This window comes from Mesoplodon mirus (genome assembly GCF_964341445.2).
Source record: "Mesoplodon mirus genome assembly, chromosome: X".
Taxonomy (NCBI): Eukaryota; Metazoa; Chordata; class Mammalia; order Artiodactyla; family Ziphiidae; genus Mesoplodon; species Mesoplodon mirus.
Genome location: NC_138981.1, coordinates 59,169,833 through 59,195,477, shown reverse-complemented (window position 1 = coordinate 59,195,477; position 25,645 = coordinate 59,169,833). Strand labels below are relative to the sequence as shown.

Genomic DNA, 25,645 nt, shown 5'->3' with positions numbered 1-25,645 from the left:
AGAGTGCTACACCAAGAAAACCTGACCCCCCCAAAGGGGTCAACCCAACCACCTGCCCTCTCAGCTCCTCTGCCAGAGCTACTGAGCTGCTGCACAGTCATACTGATACCACCACAAATGCATGTTCCTAGTCAGCTACTTCTTCCATTTCCGTGATTTTAAGCCTTCTGTGGTTACCTCAGTCCCTCTACCCTATCATCATCTGCTTGCTTGCTCTTAGAAAATGACCTTGCCTCCTACTTCACTGAGAAGATAAAGATTGTCAGGCTGAAAATTGCTCAATTTCCCTTCTTCTTCCTCTAAATTAGTATCACTGTATTCTTCCTATCCTAACCTCTTTTTTATAGTCTTGGGGGCAAGTATCCCCTCTACTGTCTAAAGCAAAGCCCTCTTTATTTTGTGCTCAGTATCTCAACTAAGAGATGACCCCTTATCAACTCATCCCTATTCTCAGTTTTAGTCTCTCCCAACTGGTTCTTTCACATGTTCAAGCCTCTTCCATATTTTAAAAACAAACAGATTTACACCCCTTGACACTTGACTACCAGCTATTGTCTTCTTTCATCTTGCCTTCTTGAAAGAAGAGCCTAACAACTTCCTCCACTTTCTTATCTAGCATTCACTGTCCATCCCATAGCAATCTGCTCCTATCATTCCCCTGACCCTCTTCTCACTCCTTGTTGATTAAAAAAAAATCAATGGACACTTTTCAACCCTTATCTTACTTTACACTTCTTTATAAATTTATACTTTCAGTAGCCCTCCTTGAAACTTTCTTCTCTTGTCTTCCATGAACCACTGATTTTCTTCCTGCCTGTTTGCTCCTTCTTCATCTCTCTTGTCTTCTACTCCTTTCCCCCTTCCTTAAATGCTGCTGTTACCCCTGAGTTCTGTCTAGGCTTCTTCTCTCTTCTTGTCCATTTGCTCATTCAGCCAATAATGAGGAAGTGCCTTTAATGTGCCGGGCACTCTTTGATCTCATCCACTCCATAACTTCAGATACCATCTAAATGCTGATGACTCTCAAATCTGTATCTTCAGTTCAGACCTCTCTACATTAAACCCACATACCCAACCATGTTTGAACAACTCTACTTAGATGTCCCATAAGCCCTTCAAATTCAAAATGCCCAAAACTGAATTTCATCATTTCCATTTCCCTACCTGACCCTGTTTTTCCTCCTATATTCCCTGACTCAATGATTATTACTACCATTTATTCAGTTGCCCAAGCAAGAAACCTGGGAATTAACTTTGATTCTCCCTACCTACCCTTCCACGTCACATGTGTCACCACATTTGTAAGCTCTATACATTCTACCTCCTTGTTTTTTGTTTCTAATTTGTCCCCCTTTCTTCATCTCTATAGCTACTGTCTTTAGTTCAGGCCATAGTTCTCACCTGAGTTATTATAATACCCTAATTTATTTTCTTACTTCTAGTCATGCCCACCTCTAATCCACTTTCTATATACTTGCTAGAGTAATCTCATTTCAACGTTACCCTCTTACTTAAATCTTTCAGTGGCCCCCTACAGCTTTCAGGTTGAATTCCAAATCCTTTAACAAGTCATATAAGGACCTTTGGGATCTGACTCCTGCCTACCTCTCTTGCCTCATCTCTCACTGCTCACTTCTTTATCAGTGAAATCTCCAGTGCCACTCCCTAATCTTAAATATGACCAAAAACCTGTTAATAGGAGTTACTTTAAGATTTCCCCAAACTAACATAATGCTTAACCAACATCTCTAAACTTCTGGTAGAGAAGAAGCTGAGAAATAGGAGCTCTATCATTCCACTCACACACTTGTAATTTTTCCCATCAAATGTCAAGTTTCTTCTACCTGTTGCTTCAGATGATTAAGTTCAGCTCTCTGGGGATCAATATTAACAACAGGTTTGTTCTTGATTTTTCTTGCTCTGTCAGCATAGCGAAGAGTATTTAATGTTTCCTCTAGATTGGAGTCAGCAGGACTCACACAGGCTATCATAAGAGTGTGGCTATTACCTCCTAGAGAATCTGAAAAAGAACAAGGGAAGGAAATGAAATCAAACAAGTAGGATGCAAGTAAAACTGTCTGTTTGGGTTGGTGACTTCAATCTCAGAGCTGTAAGAAAAAAATTCTTAAGTATCTACAAGTTTCCTATTGTGTCAATATAAAAACATTAAGATTTTTGTTGTATAAAATGATATAGTTTAGAATCCTATTGCATGTGTCCTAGTTCTTAAGAGAGACTGTGACTTCAGCAGTTAATCAGGTTAAAACAAACAAAAAAACCTTACTGGGCCAAGTTAGGAGTCACTATTAGGATTAAAATTTCTTTGGATGCCCCCTCTAGGTAGATCTTAACTCCTTAGGGAATTCTTATCATCAGTAATAAAGGCAGTAACTAAGTTCATTTTCAGGTACAAAGTACTAAGTACAGCTGACACGCTACATACAGACTTTTTGGCTCTCAAAGCCATATATGAAGACATTTTTCCATTACCTTAGAAGCCTGCTTGCCAACAGGTCTCTCTCCTGTTTATCAACTAGACAGCTCTGTATGTAATAATCCAAAAATCTGGCTTTCTACCTGTTCTATCTTTGCTTTCTCAGCACTATCATTCTGAGTTACTCTCTTATTTTTAGAGGCACTTTGGGCTTACCTTGAAGCAGTCGAGTCAACTTGGAATCTCTGTAGGGCACAAAGCCACCCTTTTTGTCATCTCCAAGAGCACTGATTACATTTCCCAAGCATAGGAGGCCTCGGTTAATATTAATACCTAATAGCAGGAAACAAAATTTAAATTGCTTGGTAACATATACCCATGTTACCTGGGTAACATCTAACATATACCTATCCTGAGAAAGAGATAAGAAATAAAGACCCTATAGAAATATTAAGTCAGCAATCTTAAAGAAACCTCTTAATCTTGTTCACTTTTCTGAGAGTGCCTCTTTTTTTTTTCAAACAGAAAGCTTCATAGAAATGAAAAACAACAGTATTTAACAGTCTTTAGTGTTCTTATCATATATTCTTATGCTCTTTGGGAAACAGGCCATATTTTTCCTAGGTGGTATGGGTAGAAATGGGAATAAACATGATGCTGGTAGAAGTTGGTGATATCCACTCTGATATTTTACTTTCTTTCCATCTCTTCCTCTTTCAAACAGTTGGTCTTCCAGTTAAGCAAAGTTCAAAGGACAAAGGTGAATGCACAATTGAGTCTGTTGGCACTTCTTGCCCTTTCCCATGGAAACAAAGCAGAGAGACAGATAATGATCACCATGACAATAACCACTTGTATAGTTATTTACAAGTGGTTATATACATTATCACACTTTTAATATACATTATCATACTTAATGCTTAAATTAATGCTGTGAAGTTACATTAAAAGCTATTTTTATTATTATCATTATTTTAACTATCATTTTCAGTTTATTGATGACAGAACTAGCTCAAAGGTTAAATGACTTGTCTAAGGTCAAGTGGTACCACTAGCGGGTAGGTGGTAGGCCTGAGATTCCATCTCAGGATTGCAGTCAAATCCTATGCTCTTTCTATTATACCACAATGAAATACCTTTCCTCTTATTGCTTTAAATAGAGTAAAGGTTCTTTTCCACTTCTTAAATTCCAAGGTTTACTTTTTAAAAATTGTAATAATCTCTGAGGTCCCTTGAAAGCCCCTGACCCTCCCATGGTTATGTTTATCATGGAAAGTCTATGTAGTATAATGGTTAAGTGCATGGGCACTGGTGTCAGATAGACCTAGGTTCTAATCCTGGCTCTGTCACTGATTAGCTATGCGATTTTGCGTAAGTTCCTCTATAAAATGAGGCAAATCTACCCACCTCATTAGGTTGTGGTGGGGAGTTAATAAGATACTTTACACAAAACAAAGTTAAATGATATACAAATGGCATCATTATTGTTAGTGCTGTACTACTTTACTTATTCAGCTGTACTTTGGACTCCCTTATAACCTAAAACAATTATATCTACAAGATCCTGAACTCCAAAATTCCTCTCTGCATCCTACTACTATCCTTCCAATTCTTTCATGGATCCTGTTCTTCACCCTTATTGTGGCTACAAATTTACTGACGCCTTCTTTCTTTTTTCTTTTTTCAGCTGCACCATGTAGCATGTGGGATCTGAATTTCCCGACCAGGGATCGAACCCGTGCTCCCTTAAGTGGAAGAGTAGAGTCTTAACCATTGGACTGACAGGGAAGTCCCTACTGACACTTTCTAATACTCCCAGTAGATCATCCTTCCTGGGCCTTAAACTACCTATTCCCTGCAGTCAATCATTTCAGTTATGTTTTCCCAAGGGCTCACTAGACCCATGACCTTCTGCCATTCCCACCATGTCAATTCCCAGGCCTAGGTTAAACCAACTGTGTGTGTGTGTGTGTGTGCACGTGTGCGTGTGTGTAAGTTTCTGAAAGTCACATAACGAAATGGAATGGATCCATCCATTATAAAACACGTTATCTGACCTTGGCTGAACCCTTGGTCAATAGACAATCTTCTCTTCTTCATTCTTCCTTCACCACAGCAGCTATTCTAAACACTCATCATTTCCAAGGCTGGAAATCTACCTTCACTCTACTAGTAGATGATTTCAACAAATACATTATGGTGATCAATTATTCACAAGGGCTCCCTAACCTTCCCTCTCCTCACTTCACAGTCTTTCCTTTGCTGTTACTGATTCCTTTGTCCTTCTCCTTGTTTCAGAGGAGGAAATAACTACCTTTATTTTCCCTTCAGCCTCTGCCAGTGTTTCTATTCCCTCCATTTTCCCAGGGACCCTGGATCCCTTGATCTTCCCCCTCCCTCTTAGATCTTCAATTTATTTTTCGTTCACGAATTCCTTCTTTTCAGTCTATACACATGCTCAAATCTCCCCAACCTAAAACAAAAACAATTCCCTCAAGCAACTATCTCTTTCTTTTCCCTTTATTGCAAATTGGAAGGGGTACCATTTTTCAGGGCCAGTTATCCCATCCAGGATGTGAAGGAGATCCTGCTGAGATTGATCAAACCTCACCAATGCCTGTACTAATCCTCATATTAGTTCACTCCTTTCTCTTCTTTTCCCCTTTTAGCCAAATAGAACATTGTGCCATCTTATTGGCCCATATCCCATGTAGGATGTGAAGGAGAGACTGCTGAGGTTTTTCAAACCTGCTGAGCAAAATGTCCATCTATAGTTCCATAGGAACAACAATAAAAGTCCAGATGAGCCCTGAGAAGAAATTATGGCTACTGTGATCTAAGCAAGAAGCATAGACTTAAGGATAAAAAGGCTGATTTTTTTTTTCTTCAAATGAGAGTTGGAGTTTTGGAATAGATAGGAGCAAGGGAAATGAATGTCTTTTTGGAAAGAAATCATCACAAAACAGCATGTGATTTCCTGTTGTTAAGAGAAAATTCTTGACATGGTTGGAGATTATATATTATAAAGACTGGGAAGAACATGTCTGCAGAGACTTAAAAGTTCTAATCAAGGATGGCTATGGAGAAAATGCCCAGATAAAATTATAAGACCAGAAGTTCCTCTTCTCTCTAAAAGACTGAGAACAGACCAAGTGAGGAGAGGATCAAGAATACTACTTAACAGCTTCGGGTATTTGTTCACTAGGGCAACAAATAAATAATAAAGTAGAGATTTTAACTTTAAAAAGGGACTAGAACTTCACAAGTATCATGGAGGCACGTTACAATTGGTTTCACAACTAGAATAAAAGGGTATATTGGTAACAGGAGAGAAAAATGAGGCAGAAGAGAAACTAAGCAGCTCTATATGCAGCAGCTCTCAACTGCGGACAATTTTGCTTCCTGCAGGACATTTGGCAATATCTGGAGACATTTTGGTTGTCACAACCTGTGAGGTCAGGGGGAGTGCTACTGGCATCTAGTGGGTAGAGGGCAAGGATACCACTAAACACCCTACAATGCCCTGGACAGTCCCTGCCCCCCAACATTGTTTGACCCAAAATGTCAATAGTGCCACAGCTGAGAAACCCTGCTCTATATGTGAAGAAAATATGTATGAGCCTAAGGCAGGTAGCACAGCCAAGAAGATTAGGGTGAAAAACAGAAGTAATATGATAGTATAGATATGGTCTGCCTAGCTAGAAGGGGAATGATCTATTACTGCACTAGATCACAAGATTTACAGGAGTAACTACTAAGAGGGGATAGAGTGGAAAGGAACTTGATTGGGAGATAGAATCTTTTTTTTTTTTTTTTTTTTTTTGCAGTACGCGGGCCTCTCACTGTTGTGGCCTCTCCCGTTGTGGAGCACAGGCTCCGGACGCACAGGCTCAGCGGCCATGGCTCATGGGCCCAGCCACTCCGCGGCATGTGGGATCTTCCCAGACCAGGGCATGAACCCGCGTCCCCTGCATCGGCAGGCGGACTCCAACCACTGCGCCACCAGGGAAGCCCATGGGAGATAGAATCTTAGTTCAAATTCTGCCTCTCCCACCTATCAATGTGTGTGACCTTGGACAAGCCACTAAAACTTTCCTTTATCCATAAAACAGGTGTAATACATACCTTACCTCATGAGGCTATGATAAAAATCAAATGTGATCTATAAAGTGCTACCTACATGTAAGTTATTATTAATAGGATAGAGGAACTTAGATAATCTGGATATTTGCTAAGTTACATGACAGTGAAAGCAGAGTACCCAATAAATTCCTTATCTACTCTGATGACAATTTCTTCACCCAAAAGATACTGCAAGTGAAGAAGGAAATGGCAGTATCTTGAAGTTGGCCTTCAAGTTGACACACATGGAAGAACTGATTATGTAAGTAAAATGATGAGAATCTGGTTGTAGGGGACCGAGGTGCATGGTCAGACATCAGTATGCTAGATGGTAAGAAAACGTATCTCTAAAATTCAGGAAAAAAGATAGTTAAGTTTCTGGTACAGAAAGTCTAAAGGGGGAAAAGTATGAAAGGCTTTCAAAAAATAAAATTGTAATTATCTAGGCACATATTATTCCAATAAAAAATTGATACAGCTTCATAGGAACCAATGTAACAAATAAAGTTATACACAAAAAGAACACAGAGAGCATTAGAGGAAATTCTGTTCAAACACAGGAGACTGACCACCAGCATTTCTTTCCCCCCTAAGATACCACTAAAAGGAATTTAAAAAGTAATAACCCATAAGATGACAGAGCACAGGAGAGGAAATATCCGTAGACAAGAGGTTTCAATGTGTTTTTAGAGCACAGGTAGAGAAGCAATAACTGACTCAGCAAGATGGAGGAGCCTCAATCTAAAGTGCCTGCAGAGGAACAATAATGACCATGACAGTGATAATAACAGCTAAGTTTATATAGTGTTTACTATGAGCCAGATACTGTTCTAGGAACTTTATGCTTATTACCTTACTTAATCCTCACAATAGTCCTAAAAAGTGTGCATCAAGTATGATTATCTGTGCTGACAGATATGAGAGCTGAGGCACAAAGAGATTAGGTAACTTGCCTAAGGTCACATAGCTAATAAGTGGCAGAGTCAGGATTCAGATGGAGGCAGCCTGGCTCCCAAATCCATGATCTTAACCTCTATGCTCTATGGAAATGAGCAAATTTGCTCACTTAGAGGCACCAGGTACCTTGGAAAGAGGAGAGACTTGAGGCTGAAAAGATGGAGTTGGTAGAAAATATATTTAAAGAAAGCTTGAACTCTCACATCGCCCCTCCAGAGCCATGTGACTACTGTGTCCCCCATTCTCAATCATTCCCAGTCTACTTAATGGGGTAGTTTTTCCAATACCCTCCCATTAAACGTTGGTATTCTCTTGGGACTGTCTTAGGCTCTTTGCTTACTATATATACTCTTCCTGGGCTATCTCATCCTTGCCTAGAGTTCCAATAAACACCTATATTAATGACTCCCTCAAATTCCCATCTCCAAACCAGACCTCTTTCCTATTGTCCAAAGCTATATTTTGTCTGCCTACTGAATAACCTCCAGTGGGCTGTGCCCACGTGGCATTGCATAACACAGACTTGAACAACACAGAATTCATCTTTCAGTGCAAATCTATTTCACTTACAGCACTGTTCCTTTTCATTGTCTCACCACCTAACCAGTCATCCAACAAACAACAAACCTGCGACATCCTGGACTCTCCCTCTTTTCTCACCCCACACATCTGAGTCCTTATCATTTAGTGAATATGTTCAATATTCTAGGCACTGTGCTAGGCATTAGAGGTAGAAAGATGAATAAGTCACAATCCTTACTCTCAAGGAGTTAAAAATCTAAAGGGGGATAGACACACCAACAAAAACTATTTGCAAATATAATGTTAAAGGAAAAGGTAAGTATAGTAAAAATGGGTTCTCATAGGAGTGGGAATTGAATTTGAGCTGAACTGTGAAGAATGACTAGGACAACGCTGATGGAGGAGGGAAGAGTAGGAAAGAAGAATGTAAGGTTATTCCAGGCAGAGAAGTAACATATGTCAAGGCACATATTTGTGAGAGAGCGTCATACATTTAGGAACTACAGGGAGTTCAACAGGAAAATAATGCAAGTTATGAGATAGAGAGTAACAAATAGTGAGGCCAGAGGACAGTTAGGGACAGATCATAAAGAGCATGAAAGATATGTCATGCTCAGGTATTTGTGTTTATCCTGTAGGACAGTGGTTTTCAAATTGTGTTCCTCAGAACCTTAGGGATACTTTAGGGAACCACAAAAATACTGCAGAGTTTCTGCAATTGTAATTTGGATTTTGTTTTAAAAATTACTTCTATTGTGGTAAAATATATATAACATAAAATGTACCATTTTAACAGTTTTTAAGTGTATAGTTCAATGGCATTAAGTACATTCACACTGTTGTGCAACCATCACCGCTATTTAACGTTATTTTAACTATTTTAAAAACTGCATTTAAGGGACTTCCCTGGTGGTCCAGTGGTAGAGAATCCACCTTTCAATGCAGGGGACATGGGTTCGATCCCTGGTCGGGGAACTAAGATCCCACATGCCATGGGGCAACTAAGCCCGCACGCCACAACTACTGAGCCCCCGTGCCTCAATCAGAGAGCCTGCCTGCTGCAAACTACAGAGCCCATGTGCTCTGGAGCCCACACGCCACAACTAGAGAGAGAAAAACCTGCACGCCACAACTAGAGAGAAGCCTGCGTGCCGCAACGAAGATCCCGCATGCCACAACTAAGACCCGACGCAGCAAAAACAAAAAACAAAAAAAGCCCTATATTGTTTTTTTTTAAAAACTGCATTTAAATGGCTCATTCTAATGTTCTATAAAGCAAATCTTTTTTTAAAAATAGATCTTTATTGGAGTCTAACTGCTTCACAACACTGTGCTAGAATCTACTGACACATTATCTTGTGCCGCAAGGTTAATTAATTTTTCTGCAGTCTTTGAAAATTCCTCTATTATTTGTACATATGTTCGAAGTTTTTGCAAATGTGTAATTTAAGGTTGTGGCTTTGCACGAGACCTTTGCCCAGTTCACATGCACACTCATGGAAAACTGTACAGATAATTATACCACTGTAGCACATGAGCTTGTACTGAAACACCAGACAGAGGCAGTTACTCAATTCATGTGCTCATCACTGCATCATAGTCGGTTGTGTGGTACCAAATCAATAGGGAACTCAACATGTTATGATATACTATTAAAGATGGTTTCACAATCTAATTGTCCATTGATGGATGAATGAATAAAGAAAATGTGGTACACACACACAGAGAAATATTATTCAGCCACAAAAAAGAAGAAAATCCTGCCTTTTGCAACATAGATGGACCCTGAGGGCATCATGCTGAGTGAAATAAATCAGATGGAGAAAGACAAATACTGTGTGTCCTCACCTTATATGTGGAATTTTAAAAAAGCTGAACTCATAGCAAGAGAGTAGAATAGTGGCTGCCAGAGGCTGAGGGGCGGGGGAACTGGGAAGATGCTGGTCAAAGAGTACAAACATCCAGCTATTAGATGAATAACTTCTGGGTATCTCAAGTACAGCATGGTGACTATAATCAACAGTACTGTATTATGTACTTGATGGTTGTTAAGAGACTAAATCTTTTTTTAATTAAAAAAGTTTATTGAGATAACATTGGTTTATATCATTATATGTTTCACGTGCACATCACATTTCTACTTCTATATGTCCTACAGTATGCTCACCACCAAAGTTTTAGTTTCCATCTATCACTATACAGTTGATTCCCTTTACCCATTTCATCTTTCCCCAACCCCATCCCCTCTGGTAACCACTACTTTGTTCTAAGGGAGTAAAGCTTAAATGTTCTCACCACACACACACAAAAATGGTAATCATGTGAGGGGATGGAGATGTTAACCAACCTTATCGTGGTAATCATTTCACAACATATACATGTGTCAAATCATCACACTGTACACCCTAAACGTAACATATGTTATATGTCAAGAATATCTCAATAAAGTTGGGAAAAAAAAGAAAATGTGATGGTGCATATGAAGCACTTAGCCAATGGCACTCAAAAAAAAAAGATGGTTTCAGTGCTTCTTGTAAGCTTTGTGTCTTGTTAGACATTTATAGTTATCATATAACATATTAGGAAATATATTGTTAGTGATCCAACATTGAATTTAAATGTCCTATTACTCCTCATTGAAGCTCCTAGTTCAGTTTAATAATTGAAGAGATTGTAAAGTGGGCTGTTAAAAAATGTTTATAACTCATAATTATGTATTAGTATGAATCAGGATTTTCTTGATAATGTGTGACAAGAAAAAAATATAGAAAAAATAGATACAAAACCTTAAATAAGATTGTTGCCGTTATCCAGAATCCCCATCATGTTATATACTAAGAACTATGTTCACTGGAGCTAGTGTGTAATAGCAAAAGTCTGGAACCAACCTAAATGTTTATCAATAGGGGAATGGTATAATAAATACAGTGGCATATCTATACAATATATGGACATGAAAAAGAATACAGTAGAGATGTATATACTGATATGGAACAATCTCCATAAATACAGGGTAGATTAGAACAGAGTGCATAATATGCTTCCATTATACAGAAAGAGAGAATGTCTAAAGACATAGACTAGGGACTTGGGGAAAGAGAAAAAGTTACTTTTCATTATACTGCATTAAAAAAAAACTTTTTATTTTGAAATAATTATAGACTCACAGGAAGCTGCAAAAGCAATGTACAGCAAGGTCTTGTGCACCATTCACCCAGCCTCCCCCAATGGTAACATCTCACATAACCATAGTACAATATCAGAACCAGGAAATTAACATTGGCACAATCCCCAGATGTTATTCAGATGTGACCAACTTTTACACGTACTCTGTGTGTGTGTGTGTGCGTGTAGTTCTGTGTAATTTTATCACATGTATAACTCCATGTAATGATCACCAAAATCAAGATATAGAACTGTACTATCATCACAAGGCTCTCTTGTGCTGCCCTTTATAGGCACACCTACCTCTTCAATCTCCAATCCCTAAACCCTGGCAATCATTAAGCTTTCTCCCCTATAATTTTGTTATTTCAAGAATGTATAAATGGCATATACAGTATGTAACCTTTTGAGACTAGCCTTTTTTTTTTTCACTCAGCATAATAATAACCCACCCAAGGAGTCTGTTTTAATAGTTCATTCCTTTTTACTGCTAAATAGTATTACACGGCCTGGATGTACCATAGTTTGTTTAACCATTCATTCACCTGTGGGTAGACATCTGAGTTGTTTCCAGTTTTTGGTTATTACAAATAGAGCAGCTATGAACATTTGCATACTGGTTTTTGTGTGAACATAAACTTTTTCTGGAATAAATGTCCAATAGTGCAATGTATGAAAAATTCAATTTCACCACATTCTTGCCATCATTTGATATTATTACTATTTCTTCTTTTAGCTATTCTGAGAGGTATACAGTGAAATCTCCCTGTGGTTTTCACTTGTATTTCCTTAATGACTAAGGATGTTGAACATCTTTTCATGTGCTTATTGCCATTTGTATATCCTCTTCAGTGAAATATCTGCTCGTGTCTTGCTCATTTTCTAGCTGGATTATTTTTTACTATTGAGTTTTGAGAGTTCTTCACATATTCTAGACACAAGTCCTTTGCTGGATATACTGCATTTTTTTACCATGAAAAATTTTATGATATGCAATATACAGAAAGAAATTGTGATCATAAAATAGCTATAATATTCTTATTGTTTGAAGATTGACCTACTCAATGTTATAAATTTGAACTTACAAAATAAATTTATGTGAATTTAAAATCTGTTTTTTAGGGCCTCCCTGGTGGCGCAGTGGTTGAGAGTCCGCCTGCCGATGCAGGGGATACGGGTTCGTGCCCCGGTCTGGGAGGATCCCATATGCCGCGGAGCGGCTGGGCCCGTGAGCCATGGCCGCTGGGCCTGCGCATCCGGAGCCTGTGCTCCGCAACGGGAGAGGCCACAACAGTGAGAGGCCCGCATACCGCAAAAAGGAAAAAAAAAAAAAAAAAAAAAAAAATCTGTTTTTTAATTTATTTCAACTGTTAGAATTTGTTTTAAGACTTCATTTTAAAAAGAGTTCCTCTGCTTTAAAAAGAAGGCAGATTAAAAACATCTATTGTAGATGATGGACACAAATGAAAGGTTTTAAAGAAGGAATAAACATGATCAAATTTAGATTTCAGAAATATTACTTTGGTAGTCATTTGGAAGGTAGATTTGGGAGTAAAAAACTGGTGTTTAAGAAACCATTTAGGAGGTTATTATTTTTTTTTTTGAGGAAAAGATGGACAATTTAATATATTCTGTTGGGGAAGATGGCTATCCATATGGAAAAACATAAAACTAAGTTGCTACCTCACACCACACGTAGTTATAAATTCCAGACAGATTTAAGACCTTTTTTAAAGAAGAAAACATAGGAGAAATGCCTTTATATCTGTATGACTACACTGAAATTCTATTTATATAAAAAACCCAACACTTTATATGACAAAAGACATCATACACTTAGTAAAAAGATGTGCCACAGATGGGGACAAAATATTTGGAACTCATAAAACTGACCACTTACGTCCAGAATATATGAACTCCCTCTCCCAATTAATTTTCTAAAAAGTCAACAGAAAAACAAGCACAGTATTTGAGTTGGCAATTCACAGAATTTAACAGATAAAAATATAGGACATATAAAACACAAATAAGTTTTTAGTATAAGTATGTCCTGTGTTTCCTGTCTTCCTAGTATATCCATGTCCTGGGCTTCCTGTGGTTTACTTGGCAACTTTACTGAAAAGACACTCAACCTTACTAGAAATCAAAACATACAAATTACAACAATAAAATTTTGCATCCATCAATTTAGCAAAAATTATCAAATTAATAATATTTGCTGGTGGGTGTGTAAAAGGGTACAAGCTCCTTAGAGAGGATTTTGCAATACCTACTAAAGTAAAAAACGTTCATTACAATATGAGCCAATAACTCTACTTCTGGGTGTCTATCAAGAAACTTTCTCATCGGTGCATAAAGAGACATGTACAAGGATGTAATTTTAATAGTTCAGTTGAGTGATCTCTAAGGACTGGAACCATGGGAGAGGAATGAAGTAGATAGAAGGTGTTTAAGACATAAATATGACATGACCAAAAGACCTTTTGGATGTGGGAGACGAGAAAGAAAGAGGATGAATACAACATGTACTCATATTCCAGGAATAAGGCAGATATTCATTTATCCGGCCAGACAACAGTTATGGAATGCCTACTGTGTGTCAGACACAGTCTTAGCATAGGTGGCAAGGAAATACGAACTGGTCACTACCTTCAAGGAAATAAAAGTTTAATGAGAAAAAAAGACAAATATAATTACAGTGAAAAGGGAGAATGCTGTGAGACGTGGTAGGGTGACAACTGACTGGGAAGGGAGATAATCTTCTATATCATGATAAGGCTTTTGATTACAGGCTTTTAGGTAAATGCATTTGTCAAAATTCAGCTACAATACACTTAAAATTGTGCTTTTCATTGTAAATTTTATATTAAAAATCTAAAGAAATATTAAACTCCAGTTAATAATATGTAAGCTTAAGAATCTGGGAAAAAGTGCACTAATGTGTGCAATTTACTTTAAAAATGCGTTTTAAAAAAGAATGTGGATTAATGAGTGGATAAATGGACAGATATAAAGCAAATATAGTAAAATATTAATGGCGGAATCCAGATGCTAGGTGTAGGGATGTTCCTGTATAATCTTTCAACTTTGTTGTATCTTTGAAAATTTTCATAATAAAGTGTTAGGAAAAAACACTATGGGAGCACCCACTGATGGAAAGACTTGGACCCAAAGTAAAGGTTTCATAGGTGGGTGACATCTGAACTGTGAATTGAAATATCAGTAGGCATTACCAGTCAGACCAAAAGGGAAAAAGAACTCAGGCATTCAATGAGGGCCAATGATGACATGTCAGGCACTATGCCAGGTCCCTGGGGTTCAAAGATGAATAAGACATAGTTCCCCCTTTTGATTAGCCTGCTGTCTACTGGGAGTCAGCCAGGCACGGTGATGACTGTAGTACAGAGTTGGGGTAGTGTTAGTGTAGGAAAGAGGTAAGAACTAGATGAGGGAGGTGGGAGTGGAAGGAAATGGAGGGGGTCAAAGAAATGGAGGTGGTTCAAGGGGATGAAATTGGAGCTGAGTAGTGAAGGGCGAAATAGAATTAGCCACGTGAAGACAGGGAAGGCATTTATAGCAGAAGGAGCAAGATGTACAAAGGTGCACAGACAAGCAAGAACGTAGCACACTTAGTATGGCTAGGCAGATTCTGACGAAGGGCTGAGGAGAGGGGAAGCTAGCCAGGTAGGCAAGGCTAGAGCACAAAGGCCTTGCTAAGCAGCGTGGCACAAAGTGAGGAGCTCTGAAAAGAGCTCTAAGCAGGGATATCCCGTTTAGGGAGAACATGCTGCTGCTGGTTGGTAGATAACTTGAACAGGTGCCTGACTGAAGATAAGGAATCCAGTTGGAAAGCGTGCTATAAGCTAACGATGAAGGCCTGAACGAAGGTAGTGGTAGTAGGGTTAGAGAAATGAAAGTGACTTGAGAGATGAGAAAGTAAGACTGACAGGACTTGGTGACTGATGGGATTGGGAAGAGGAGTCAGAGTGAAGAAAGAGTATGGAGTGATGCCCTGGTTTCTGGCTTGGGTGACTGGGGGAATGTTGATATTACTGAATACAGGTAATGGAGGGGCAGGTTTAACAGAGGCAGGGAAGGATGGAGAGTTCAGCTTCAGATACATGGAATGGGAGGTACCTGTGGGACATTCACGAGATGCCCCACAGGCAACTACATTTATAGGCTGAAATGTAGATGCAAGATACGGGCAGGAGATAGAGGTTTGGGATCAGCAGCACATGGGTAGGAGCTATAAGCATCTAAGTGAGCGAGACCACTTAAGGTGGTGTGGAGGGAGCAAGGTGATGGGCTTGAACAGCGGGAAGAGAAAGAAAAAAATCCCAGGACAGAACCTGGGCTATGTTTCAAGTATGGGTGGGTGGAATAAGAGGAGCCTGAGAAGGAGTCCTCAGAAATGTAAGAGGAAACCCAGGAGAGGGTAGTGTCATAGATCCACGGGAGGAATGAGACTGTCCAGAAGAAGGGGGAGGGTGTGAGACACAGTGGAGTCACCAATTAAGAGGAGGACTGAAAAGAGCCTAATGGATTCAGTTATTCAGGTCATTGGTTGATCTTGGCAGGGACAGTTTCAATGGGATGAGGATGGAGTGCTGACAAAAAAGCAGAGTGAAAGGAAAAGGGAAAAGAGCAGTAGTATGAGGAGGATCAAGGATTTAGTTTGTTTTAAAATGGGAGAAACGGGCTTCCCTGGTGGCGCAGTGGTTGAGAGTCCGCCTGACGATGTAGGGGACACGGGTTCGTGCCCTGGTTTGGGAAGATCCCACGTGCCGCGGAGCGGCTGGGCCCGTGAGCCATGGCCACTGAGCCTGCGCGTCCGGAGCCTGTGCTCCGCAACGGAAGAGGCCACAACAGTGAGAGGCCCGCGTACCGCAAAAAAAAAAAAAAGCAGTCTAAAATGGGAGAAACACATTGGTGTGCTTCTATGCTGAGGGGGAAAAGCCAGTAGAGAGGGAAAGGTTAAAAACACAGGAGGAACAGGGGTGCTTGATGAAACCAGGTTTCTGAGGCAGTAGGGAAAAGAAAACCCCCAGCATATACAACAGCACAGAGATCTGAAACAACAGTACTGTTTGGAAAGCAATGAGTAGACTGCTGTGGCTGGATCCCTTTAGTTGGTGGGGAAGTGTTGGGAGATGAAGCTGGAAATACAGAGGGGCCAGGAAATGACCAGACAGCCCCCTGGTACTACCGAATTTTAGAGGAGAAGAAATACATTAGAAGATGAAATGGATCTAAATACATTAGAAGATGAAATGGTGACATCAAAAACCTCAAGACTTGGGCTTTCCTGGTGGCGCAGTGGTTGAGAATCTGCCTGCTAATGCAGGGGACACGGGTTCGAGCCCTGGTCTGGGAGGATCCCACGTGCCGCGGAGCAACTAGGCCCGTGAGGCACAACTACTGAGCCTGCGCATCTGGAGCCTGTGCTCCGCAACAAGAGAGGCCACAATAGTGAGATGCCCGTGCACCGCGATGAAGAGTGGCCCCTGCTTGCCACAACTAGAGAAAGCCCTCGCACAGAAACGAAGATGCAACACAGCAAAAATACATAAATTAATAAACTCCTACCCCCAACATCTTCTTTAAAAAAAAAACGCATACAGCCTTTAAAAAAAAAAAAAAAAACCTCAAGACTTAAGTTGGACCTTGAAAGATGGCTATGTTGTAGATAGTTTGATGGGGGATGGGGAGAATGACTTCATTCTGGGAGAGAAGAGGAGACAGCTGTGATGAAAGTACACAGAAGCCAGAATTAGCAGGACATGTTGTGGAGGCCATGTAGCTGGAGAGGAGAGTATGGGCAGGAAAGCTGTGAAAGACAGCTGAGGAGGTAACATGGGATCAGGGTACAAAGGTTCTGGAAGGCCTAGCTATGGTTTTTCGACTTCATCCTATAAGCAGTGATGAGCCACTTAGTTTCTAAGCAGGGGAGGTGTCATGGACAAAGTGGTATTTTAAGAAGATTAACATGGCTATGGTACTTAGAAGGAATGCCTCCTAGGAGTGAAAGAGTTAGGAGGCTCCTGACCAGGTGTGCTGGGCAAGGCAAGGACTTCGCAGAGGCAGGAGGAACAGACTGGAAGTGGGTGAACCACCACAATATTGCTAAGGAAGAATTAACAGCAGGTGATGGGTACTCATTCCTCGTCAAGGAAATCATGCTGAGTACAATAATTAGCATATTATTAGAAACAGGAAGAAGAAAAGCAAAAGAGACTGAAAAGGAATAGTTTGAGTTAAGAAAAGAACTAGGAAAGTGAACATTCACAAACCAGAAGAGTTTCAAGAAGGGTATGTTCAAGTGTCAATGCCACAGAGAAGTCAGGTAAGATCGACACTAAAAATAACCAATTCGTTTTGGTAATTAAGATATCAGTGGTGGAGGAGACCTTCAAGATGGCAGAGGAGTAAGACGTGGAGATCACCTTCCTCCCCACAAATACATCAGAAATACATCTACATGTGGAACAACCCCTACAGAACACCTACTGAACGCCGGCAGAAGACCTCAGACCTCCCAAAAGGCAAGAAACTTCCCACATACCTGGGTAGGGCAAAAGAAAAAACAGAGACAAAAGAATAGGGATGGGACCTGCACCTCTGTAAGGGAGCCGTGAAGGAGGAAAAGTTTCCACACACTAGAAAGCCCCCTCACTGGCGGAGATGGGGGATGGGCGGGGGGAAGCTTCAGAGCCACGGAGGAGAACACAGCAACAGGGGTGCAGAGGGCAAAGCAGAGAGATTCCTGCACAGAGCATCGGTGCCGACCAGCACCCAGCAGCCCGAGAGGTTTGTCTGCTCACCCACCGGGACGGGTGGGAGCTGGGAGCTGAGGCTCGGGCTTCAGAGGTCAGACCCCAGGGAGAGGACTGGGGTTGGCTGTGTGAACACAGCCTGAAGGGGGCTAGTGCGCCACAGCTAGCCATGAGGGAGTCCAGGAAAAAGTCTGGAACTGTCTAAGAGGCAAGACACCATTGTTTCGGGGTGCACAAGGAGAGGGGATTCGGAGCACCACCTAAAGGAGCTCCAGAGATGGGCACAAGCTGTGGCTATCTGCGTGGACCCCAGAGAAGGGCATGAAATGCTAAGGCTGCTGCTGCAGCCACCAAGAAGCCTGTGTGCAAGCACAGGTCACTATCCACACCTCCACTCGCAGAAGCCTGTGCAGCCCGCCACTGCCAGGGTTCCCTGATCCAGGGACACCTTCCTCGGGAGAACACATGGCGTGCCTCAGGCTGTTGTAATGTCATGCTGCCCTCTGCCACTGCAGGCTCACCACACATTCTGTACCCCTCCCTCTCCCCGGCCTGAGTGAGCCAGAGCCCTCTAATCAGCTGCTACTTTAACCACGTCCTGTCTGAGCAAAGAACAGATGACCTCAGGAGACCTACATGCAGAGGTGGGGCCAGATCCAAAGCTGAACCCCAGGAGCTGTGCAAACAAAGAAGAGAAAGGGAAATCTCTCCCAGCAGCCTCGGGAGCAGCGGATTTAAATCTCCACAATCTACTTGATGTACCCTGCATCTGTGGAATACCTGAATAGACAACAAATCATCCCAAAATTGAGGTGGTGGACTTTGGGAGCAACTGTAGACTTGGGGTTTGCTTTCTGCATCTAATTTATTTCTGGTTTTATGTTTGCCTTAGTTTAGTATTTAGAGTTTATTATAATTGGTAGATTTGTTTATTGATTTGGTCGCTCTCTTCCTTTATTTTTTTTTACATATAGATATATATATTTTTTTTCCTTTTTCTCTTTTTGTGAGTGTGTATGTGTATGCTTCTTCGTGTGATTTTCTCTGTATAGCTTTGCTTTTACCATTTGTCCTAGGGTTCTGTCTGTCTGTTTTTGTTTTTTTTCTAGTAAAGTTTTTAGCGCTTGTTATCACTGGTGGATTTGTTTTTTGGTTTGGTTGCTCTCTTCTTTTTTTTATTATTTTTCAATTTTTAAAAAATAATTCTTTAAAATATTTTATTTTAATAACTTTCTTTTCCTCCCTCCCTCCCTCCCTTCCTTTCTTTTTTTCTCCCTTTTCTTCTGAGCTGTGTGGCTCACAGGGTATTGGTGCTCTGGCCAGATGTCAGGCCTGTGCCTCTGAGGTGGGAGAACCAAGTTCAGGACGTTGGTCCATCAGAGACCTACTGGCTCAACGTAATATCAAATGGCGAAAACTCTCCCAGAGATCTCCACCTCAACCAGCTCCACTCAACAACCAGCAAGCTACAGTGCTGGACACCATATGCCAAACAACTAGCAAGACAGGAACAACCCCATCCATTAGCAGAGAGGCTGCCTAAAATCATAATAAGTTCACCATCACCCCAAAACACACCACTGGATGCAGTCCTGCCCACAGAAAGACAAGATCCAGCCTCATCCATCAGAACACAGTCACCAGTCCCCTCCGCCAGGAAGCCTACACAACCCACTGAACCAACCTTAGCCACTGAGGGCAGACACCAAAAACAACAGCAACTACAAACCTACAGCCTGCGAAAAGGAGACCCCAAACACAGTAAGTTAAGCAAAATGAGAAGACAGAGAAACACACAGCAGATGAAGGGGCAAGGTAAAAACGCACAAGACCACACAAATGAGGAGGAAATAGGCAGTCTACCTGAAAAAGAATTCAGAGTAATGATAGTAAAGATGACCCAAAATCTTGGAAACAGGACGGAGAAAATACAAGAAATGTTTAACAAGGACCCAGAAAAACTAAACAGCAAAAAAACAATGATGAACAACACAGTAAATGAAATTTAAAATTCTCTAGAAGGAAACAATAGCAGAAAAACTGAGGCAGAAGAACGGATAAGTGACCTGGAAGACAGGATGGTGGAATTCACTGCTGTGGAACAGAATAAAGAAAAAAGAATGAAAAGAATTGAGGACAGTCTCGGAGATCTCTGGGACAACATTAAACGCACCAATATTCGAATTATAGGGGTCCCAGAAAAAGAAGAGAAAAAAAAAGGGAATGAGAAAATATTTGAAGACATTATAGTTGAAAACTTCCCTAATATGAGAAAGGAAATAGTCAATCAAGTCCAGGAAGTGCAGAAAGTCCCACACAGGATAAATCCAAGGAAGAACACGCCAAGACACATATTAATCAAACTATCAAAAATTAAATACAAAGAAAAAATATTAAAAGCAGCAAGGGAAAAACAACAAATAACACACAAGGAAATCCCCATCAGGTTAACAGCTGATCTTTCAGCAGAAACTCTGCAAGCCAGAAGGGAGTGGCAGGACATATATAAAGTGATGAAAATGAAAAAACTACACCAAGATTACTCTACCCAGTAAGGATCTCATTCAGATTTGACAGAGAAATTAAAACCTTTACAGACAAGCAAAAGCTAAGAGAATTCAGCACCACCAAACCAGCTTTATAACAAATGCTAAAGGAACTTCTCTAGGCAGGAATACAAGAGAAGGGAAAGACCTACAATAACAAACCCAAAACAATTAAGAAAATGGTAATAGGAACATACATATCGATAATTACCTTAAATGTAAATGGATTAAATGCTCCAACCAAAAGACATAGACTGGGGGAATGGATACAAAAACAAGACCCATATATATGCTGTCTACAAGAGACCTACCTCAGACCTAGGGACACATACAGACTGAAAGTGAGGGGGATGGAAAAAGATATTCCATGCAAATGGAAATCAAAAGAAAGCCGGAGAAGCAATTCTCATATCAGACAAAATAGACTTTAAAATAAAGACCATTAGAAGAGACAAAGAAGGACACTACTTAATGATCAAGGGATCAATCCAAGAAGAAGATATAATAATTGTAAATATTTATGCACCCAACATTGGAGCACCTCAATACATAAGGCAAATGCTAACAGCCATAAAAGAGGAAATCGACAGTAACACACTCATAGTAGGGGACTTTAACACCCCACTTTCACCAATGGACAGATCATCCAAAATGAAAATAATTAAGTAAACATAAGCTTTAAATGATACATTAAAAAAGATGGACTTAATTGGTATTTATAGGACATTCCATCCAAAAGCAACAGAATACAGTTTCTTCTCAAGTGCTCAGGGAACATTCTCCAGGATACATCATATCTTGGGTCACAAATCAAGCCTTGGTAAATTTAAGAAAATGGAAATCGTATCAAGTATCTTTTCTGACCGCAATGCTAGGAGACTAGATATCAACTACAGAAAAAAAACTATAAAAAATACAGACACATGGAGACTAAACAATACATTACTAAATAACCAAGAGATCACTGAAAAAATCAAAGAGGAAATCAAAAAATACCTCGAAACAAATGACAATGAACACACGACAACCCAAAACCTATGGGACGCAGCCAAAGGAGTTCTAAGAGGGAAGTTTATAGCAATAAATCCTACCTCAGGAAATAAGAAACATCTAAAATAAACAACCTAAACTTACACCTAAAGCAATTAGAGAAAGAAGAACAAAAATACCCCAAAGCTAGCAGAAGGAAAGATCATAAAGATCAGATCAGAAACAATGAAAAAGAAATGAAGGAAACGATAGCTAAGATCAACAAAACTAAAACTGGTTCTTTGAGAAAATAAAAAAAATAGATAAACCATTAGACAGACTCATCAAGAAAAAAAGGGAGAAGACTCAAATCAATAGAATTAGAGGGCTTCCCTGGTGGCGCAGTGGTTGAGAGTCCGCCTGCCGATGCAGGGGACGTGGGTTCGTGCCCCGGTCCAGGAAGATCCCACATGCCGCGGAGCGACTGGGCCCATGAGCCATGGCTGCTGAGCCTGCGCATCTGGAGCCTGTGCTCCACAACGGGAGAGGCCACAACAGTGAGAGGCCCACATACCGCAAAAAAAAAAATAGAATTAGAAATGAAAAAGGAGAAGTAACAACTGACACTGCAGAAATACAAAGGATCATGAGAGATTACTACAAGCAACTATATACCAATAAAATGGACAACCTGGAATAAATGGACAAATTCTCAGAAATGCACAATGTTCTGAGACTGAACCAGGAAGAAACAGAAAATATGAACAGACCAGTCACAAGCACTGAAATTGAAACTGTGATAAATAATCTTCCAACAAACAAAAGCCCAGGACCAGATGGCTTCACAGGCGAATTGTATCACACATTTAGAGAAGAGCTAACACCTATCCTTCTCAAACTCTTCTAAACTATAGCAGAGGGAGGAACACTCCCAAACTCATTCTACGAGGCCACCATCATCCTGATACCAAAACCAGACAAAGATGTCACAAAGAAAGAAAACTACAGGCCAATATCACTGATGAACGTACATGCAAAAATCCTCAACAAAATACTAGCAAACAGAATCCAACAGCACATTAAAAGGATCATACACCATGATCAAGTGGGGTTTATCCCAAGAATGCAAGGATTCTTCAGTATATAAAAATCAATCAATGTGATAAACCATATTAACACATTGAAGGAGAAAAGCCATATGATCATCTCAATAGATGCAGAAAAAGCTTTTGACAAAATTCAACACCATTTATGATAAAAACCCTCCAGAAAGTAGGCATAGAGGTTACTTACCTCAACATAATAAAGGCCATATATGACAAACCCACAGCCAACATCGTTCTCCGTGGCGAAAAACTGAAATCATTTCCTCTAAGATCAGGAACAAGACAAGGTTGTCCACTCTCACCACTATTATTCAACACAGTTTTGGAAGTTTTAGCCACAGCACTCAGAGAAGAAAAAGAAATAAAAGGAATCCAAATCAGAAAAGAAGAAGTAAAGCTGTCACTGTTTGCAGATGACATGATACTATAGAGAATCCTAAAGATGCCACCAGAAAACAACTAGAGCTAATCAATGAATTTGGTAAAGTAGCAGGATACAAAATTAATGCACAGAAATCTCTTTCATTCCTATACACTAATGATGAAAAATCTGAAAGAGAAATTAAGGAAGCACTCTCATTTACCATTGCAACAAAAAGAATAAAATACCTAGGAATAAACCTACCTAAGGAGACAAAAGACCTGTATGCAGAAAAGTATAAGACACTGATGAAAGAAAGTAAAGATGATACAAATAGATGGAGAGATATACCATGTTCTTGGATTGGAAGAATCAACATTGTGAAAATGACTCTACTACCCAAAGCAATCTACAGATTCAATGCAATCCCTATCAAACTACCAATGGCATACTTCACAGTACTGGAACAAAAAATTTCACAATTTGTATGGAAACACGCTCCCAGACTTCAGACTATACTACAAAGCTACAGTAATCAAGACAGTATGGTACTGGCACAAAAACAGAAATATAGATCAATGGAACAGGATAGAAAGTGCAGAGGTAAACCCACGCACATATGGTCACCTTATTTTTGATAAAGGAGGCAAGAATATACAATGGAGAAAAGACAGCCTCCTGAATAAGTGGTGCTGGGAAAACTGGACAGCTACGTGTAAAAGAATGAAATTAGAACACTCCCTAACGGCATACACAAAAATAAACTCAAAATGGGTTAAAGACCTAAATGTAAGGCCAGACACTATCAAACTCTTAGAGGAAAACATAGGCAGAACACTCTATGACATAAATCACAGCAAGATCCTTTTTGACCCACCTCCTACAGAAATGGAAATAAAAACAAAAGTAAACAAATGGGCCCGAATGAAACTTAAAACCTTTTTCACAGCAAAGGAAAACCTAAACAAGACAAAAAGACAACCCTCAGAATGGGAGAAAATATTTGCAAATGAAACAACTGACAAAGGATTAATCTCCAAAATTTACAAGGAGCTCCTGCAGCTCAATATCAAAACAACAAACAACCCAATCCAAAAATGGGTAGAAGACCTAAATAGACATTTCTCCAAAGATATACAGATTGCCAACAAACACATGAAAGGATGCTCAACATCATTAATCATTAGAGAAATGAAATCAAAACTACAATGAGGTATCACCTCACACCAGTGAGAATGGCCATCATCAGAAAATCTACAAACAATAAATGCTGGAGAGTGTGTGGAGAAAAGGGAACCCTCTTGCACTGTTGGTGGGAATGTAAATTGATACAGCCACTATGGAGAACAGTATGGATGTTCCTTAAAAAACTAAAAATAGAACTACCATACGACCCAGCAATCCCACCACTGGGCATATACCCTGAGAATACCATAATTCAAAAAGAGTCATGTACCAAAATGTTCATTGCAGCTCTATTTACAGTAGCCAGGACATGGAAGCAACCCAAGTATCCATCGACAGATGAATGGATAAAGAAGATGTGGCACATATATACAAGGGAATATTATTCAGCCATAAAAAGAAATTAAACTGAGTTATTTGTAGTGAGGTGGATGGACCTAGAGTGTGTCATACAGAGTGAAGTAAGTCAGAAAGAGAAAAGCAAATACCGTATGCTAACACATATATATGGAATCAAAAAAAAAAAAAGGTTCTGAAGAACCTAGGGGCAGGACAGGAATAAAGACGCAGATGTAGAGAACGGACTCGAGGATGCGGGGAGTGGGAAGGGTAAGCTGGGACGAAGTGAGAGAGTGGCATGGACATATATACACTACCAAATGTAAAATGGATAGCTAGTGGGAAGCATCCACATAGCACAGGGAGATCAGCTCGGTGCTTTGTGACCACCTAGAGGCGTGGGATACGGAGGGTGGGAGGGAGACGCAAGAGCTAGGAGATATGGGAATATATGTATATGTATAGCTGATTCACTTTTTTATAAAGTAGAAACTAACACACCATTGTAAAGCAATTATACTCCAATAAAGATGTTAAAAAATATATATATCACTGGTGATGTTTTCCATAGAGGTTTTAGTAAGGTGGATAAAGATAGACTACAGAGAGAGTGAATCAGGTTCCTAGATACAAAGTCAATATTAGAAAATAAATTTTATTTCCATATGCCAAAAACAAAGTTAGAATATAAAATTTTAAAAGATTCTATTCATGCTGGTTACATGAGTTTATTCAGTTTGTGAGAATTCAGCAAGGTATTCACTTATATGTACTTTTCTGTTTGTATATTATACTTTACTAAAAAGATTTTAAAATATCACTTCCAATAGAGTCAAATTACAAATTACTGAAGAATAGAACAAAGGATGTATAAGATGTCTACAAGGAAAATTACTGAGAGATATTAAAGAAGTCCTAAATAAGTGAGGAGATATACATAGATTTGGAAAACTTAATTTGACTTAAAAGAATAGAGTGCCCAAAAACAGACCAAGCTACATTTGGGCACTTAATAAATGACAGAATTGGCACTGCTCATCAGTGATAAAAGTATGGACTTTTCAATAAGTAGTGCTAGGACAAATGTGTATTTACATGGAAAACCAAAATTGGACCCCTACATCATTCTGTGTACAGAAAACATTTGCAGGTGAATTAAAGAC

At 39.8% G+C, this 25,645-nt stretch overlaps 1 protein-coding gene across 2 annotated transcripts in view; it reads right to left on the bottom strand.

Moving 5' to 3' along the window:
* KIF4A (kinesin family member 4A) overlaps window positions 1–25,645 on the bottom strand; it is a 129,177-nt gene that overhangs the window by 73,737 nt on the left and 29,795 nt on the right. For both annotated transcript variants that reach the window (XM_082609877.1, XM_082609878.1), the window contains exons 8-9: window positions 2,651–2,767; window positions 1,845–2,020 (exon numbers count right to left, since the gene is read on the bottom strand). In XM_082609877.1, the coding sequence (XP_082466003.1) occupies window positions 1,845–2,020; window positions 2,651–2,767 (293 nt within the window). The remainder of the gene's footprint in view (window positions 1–1,844; window positions 2,021–2,650; window positions 2,768–25,645) is intronic.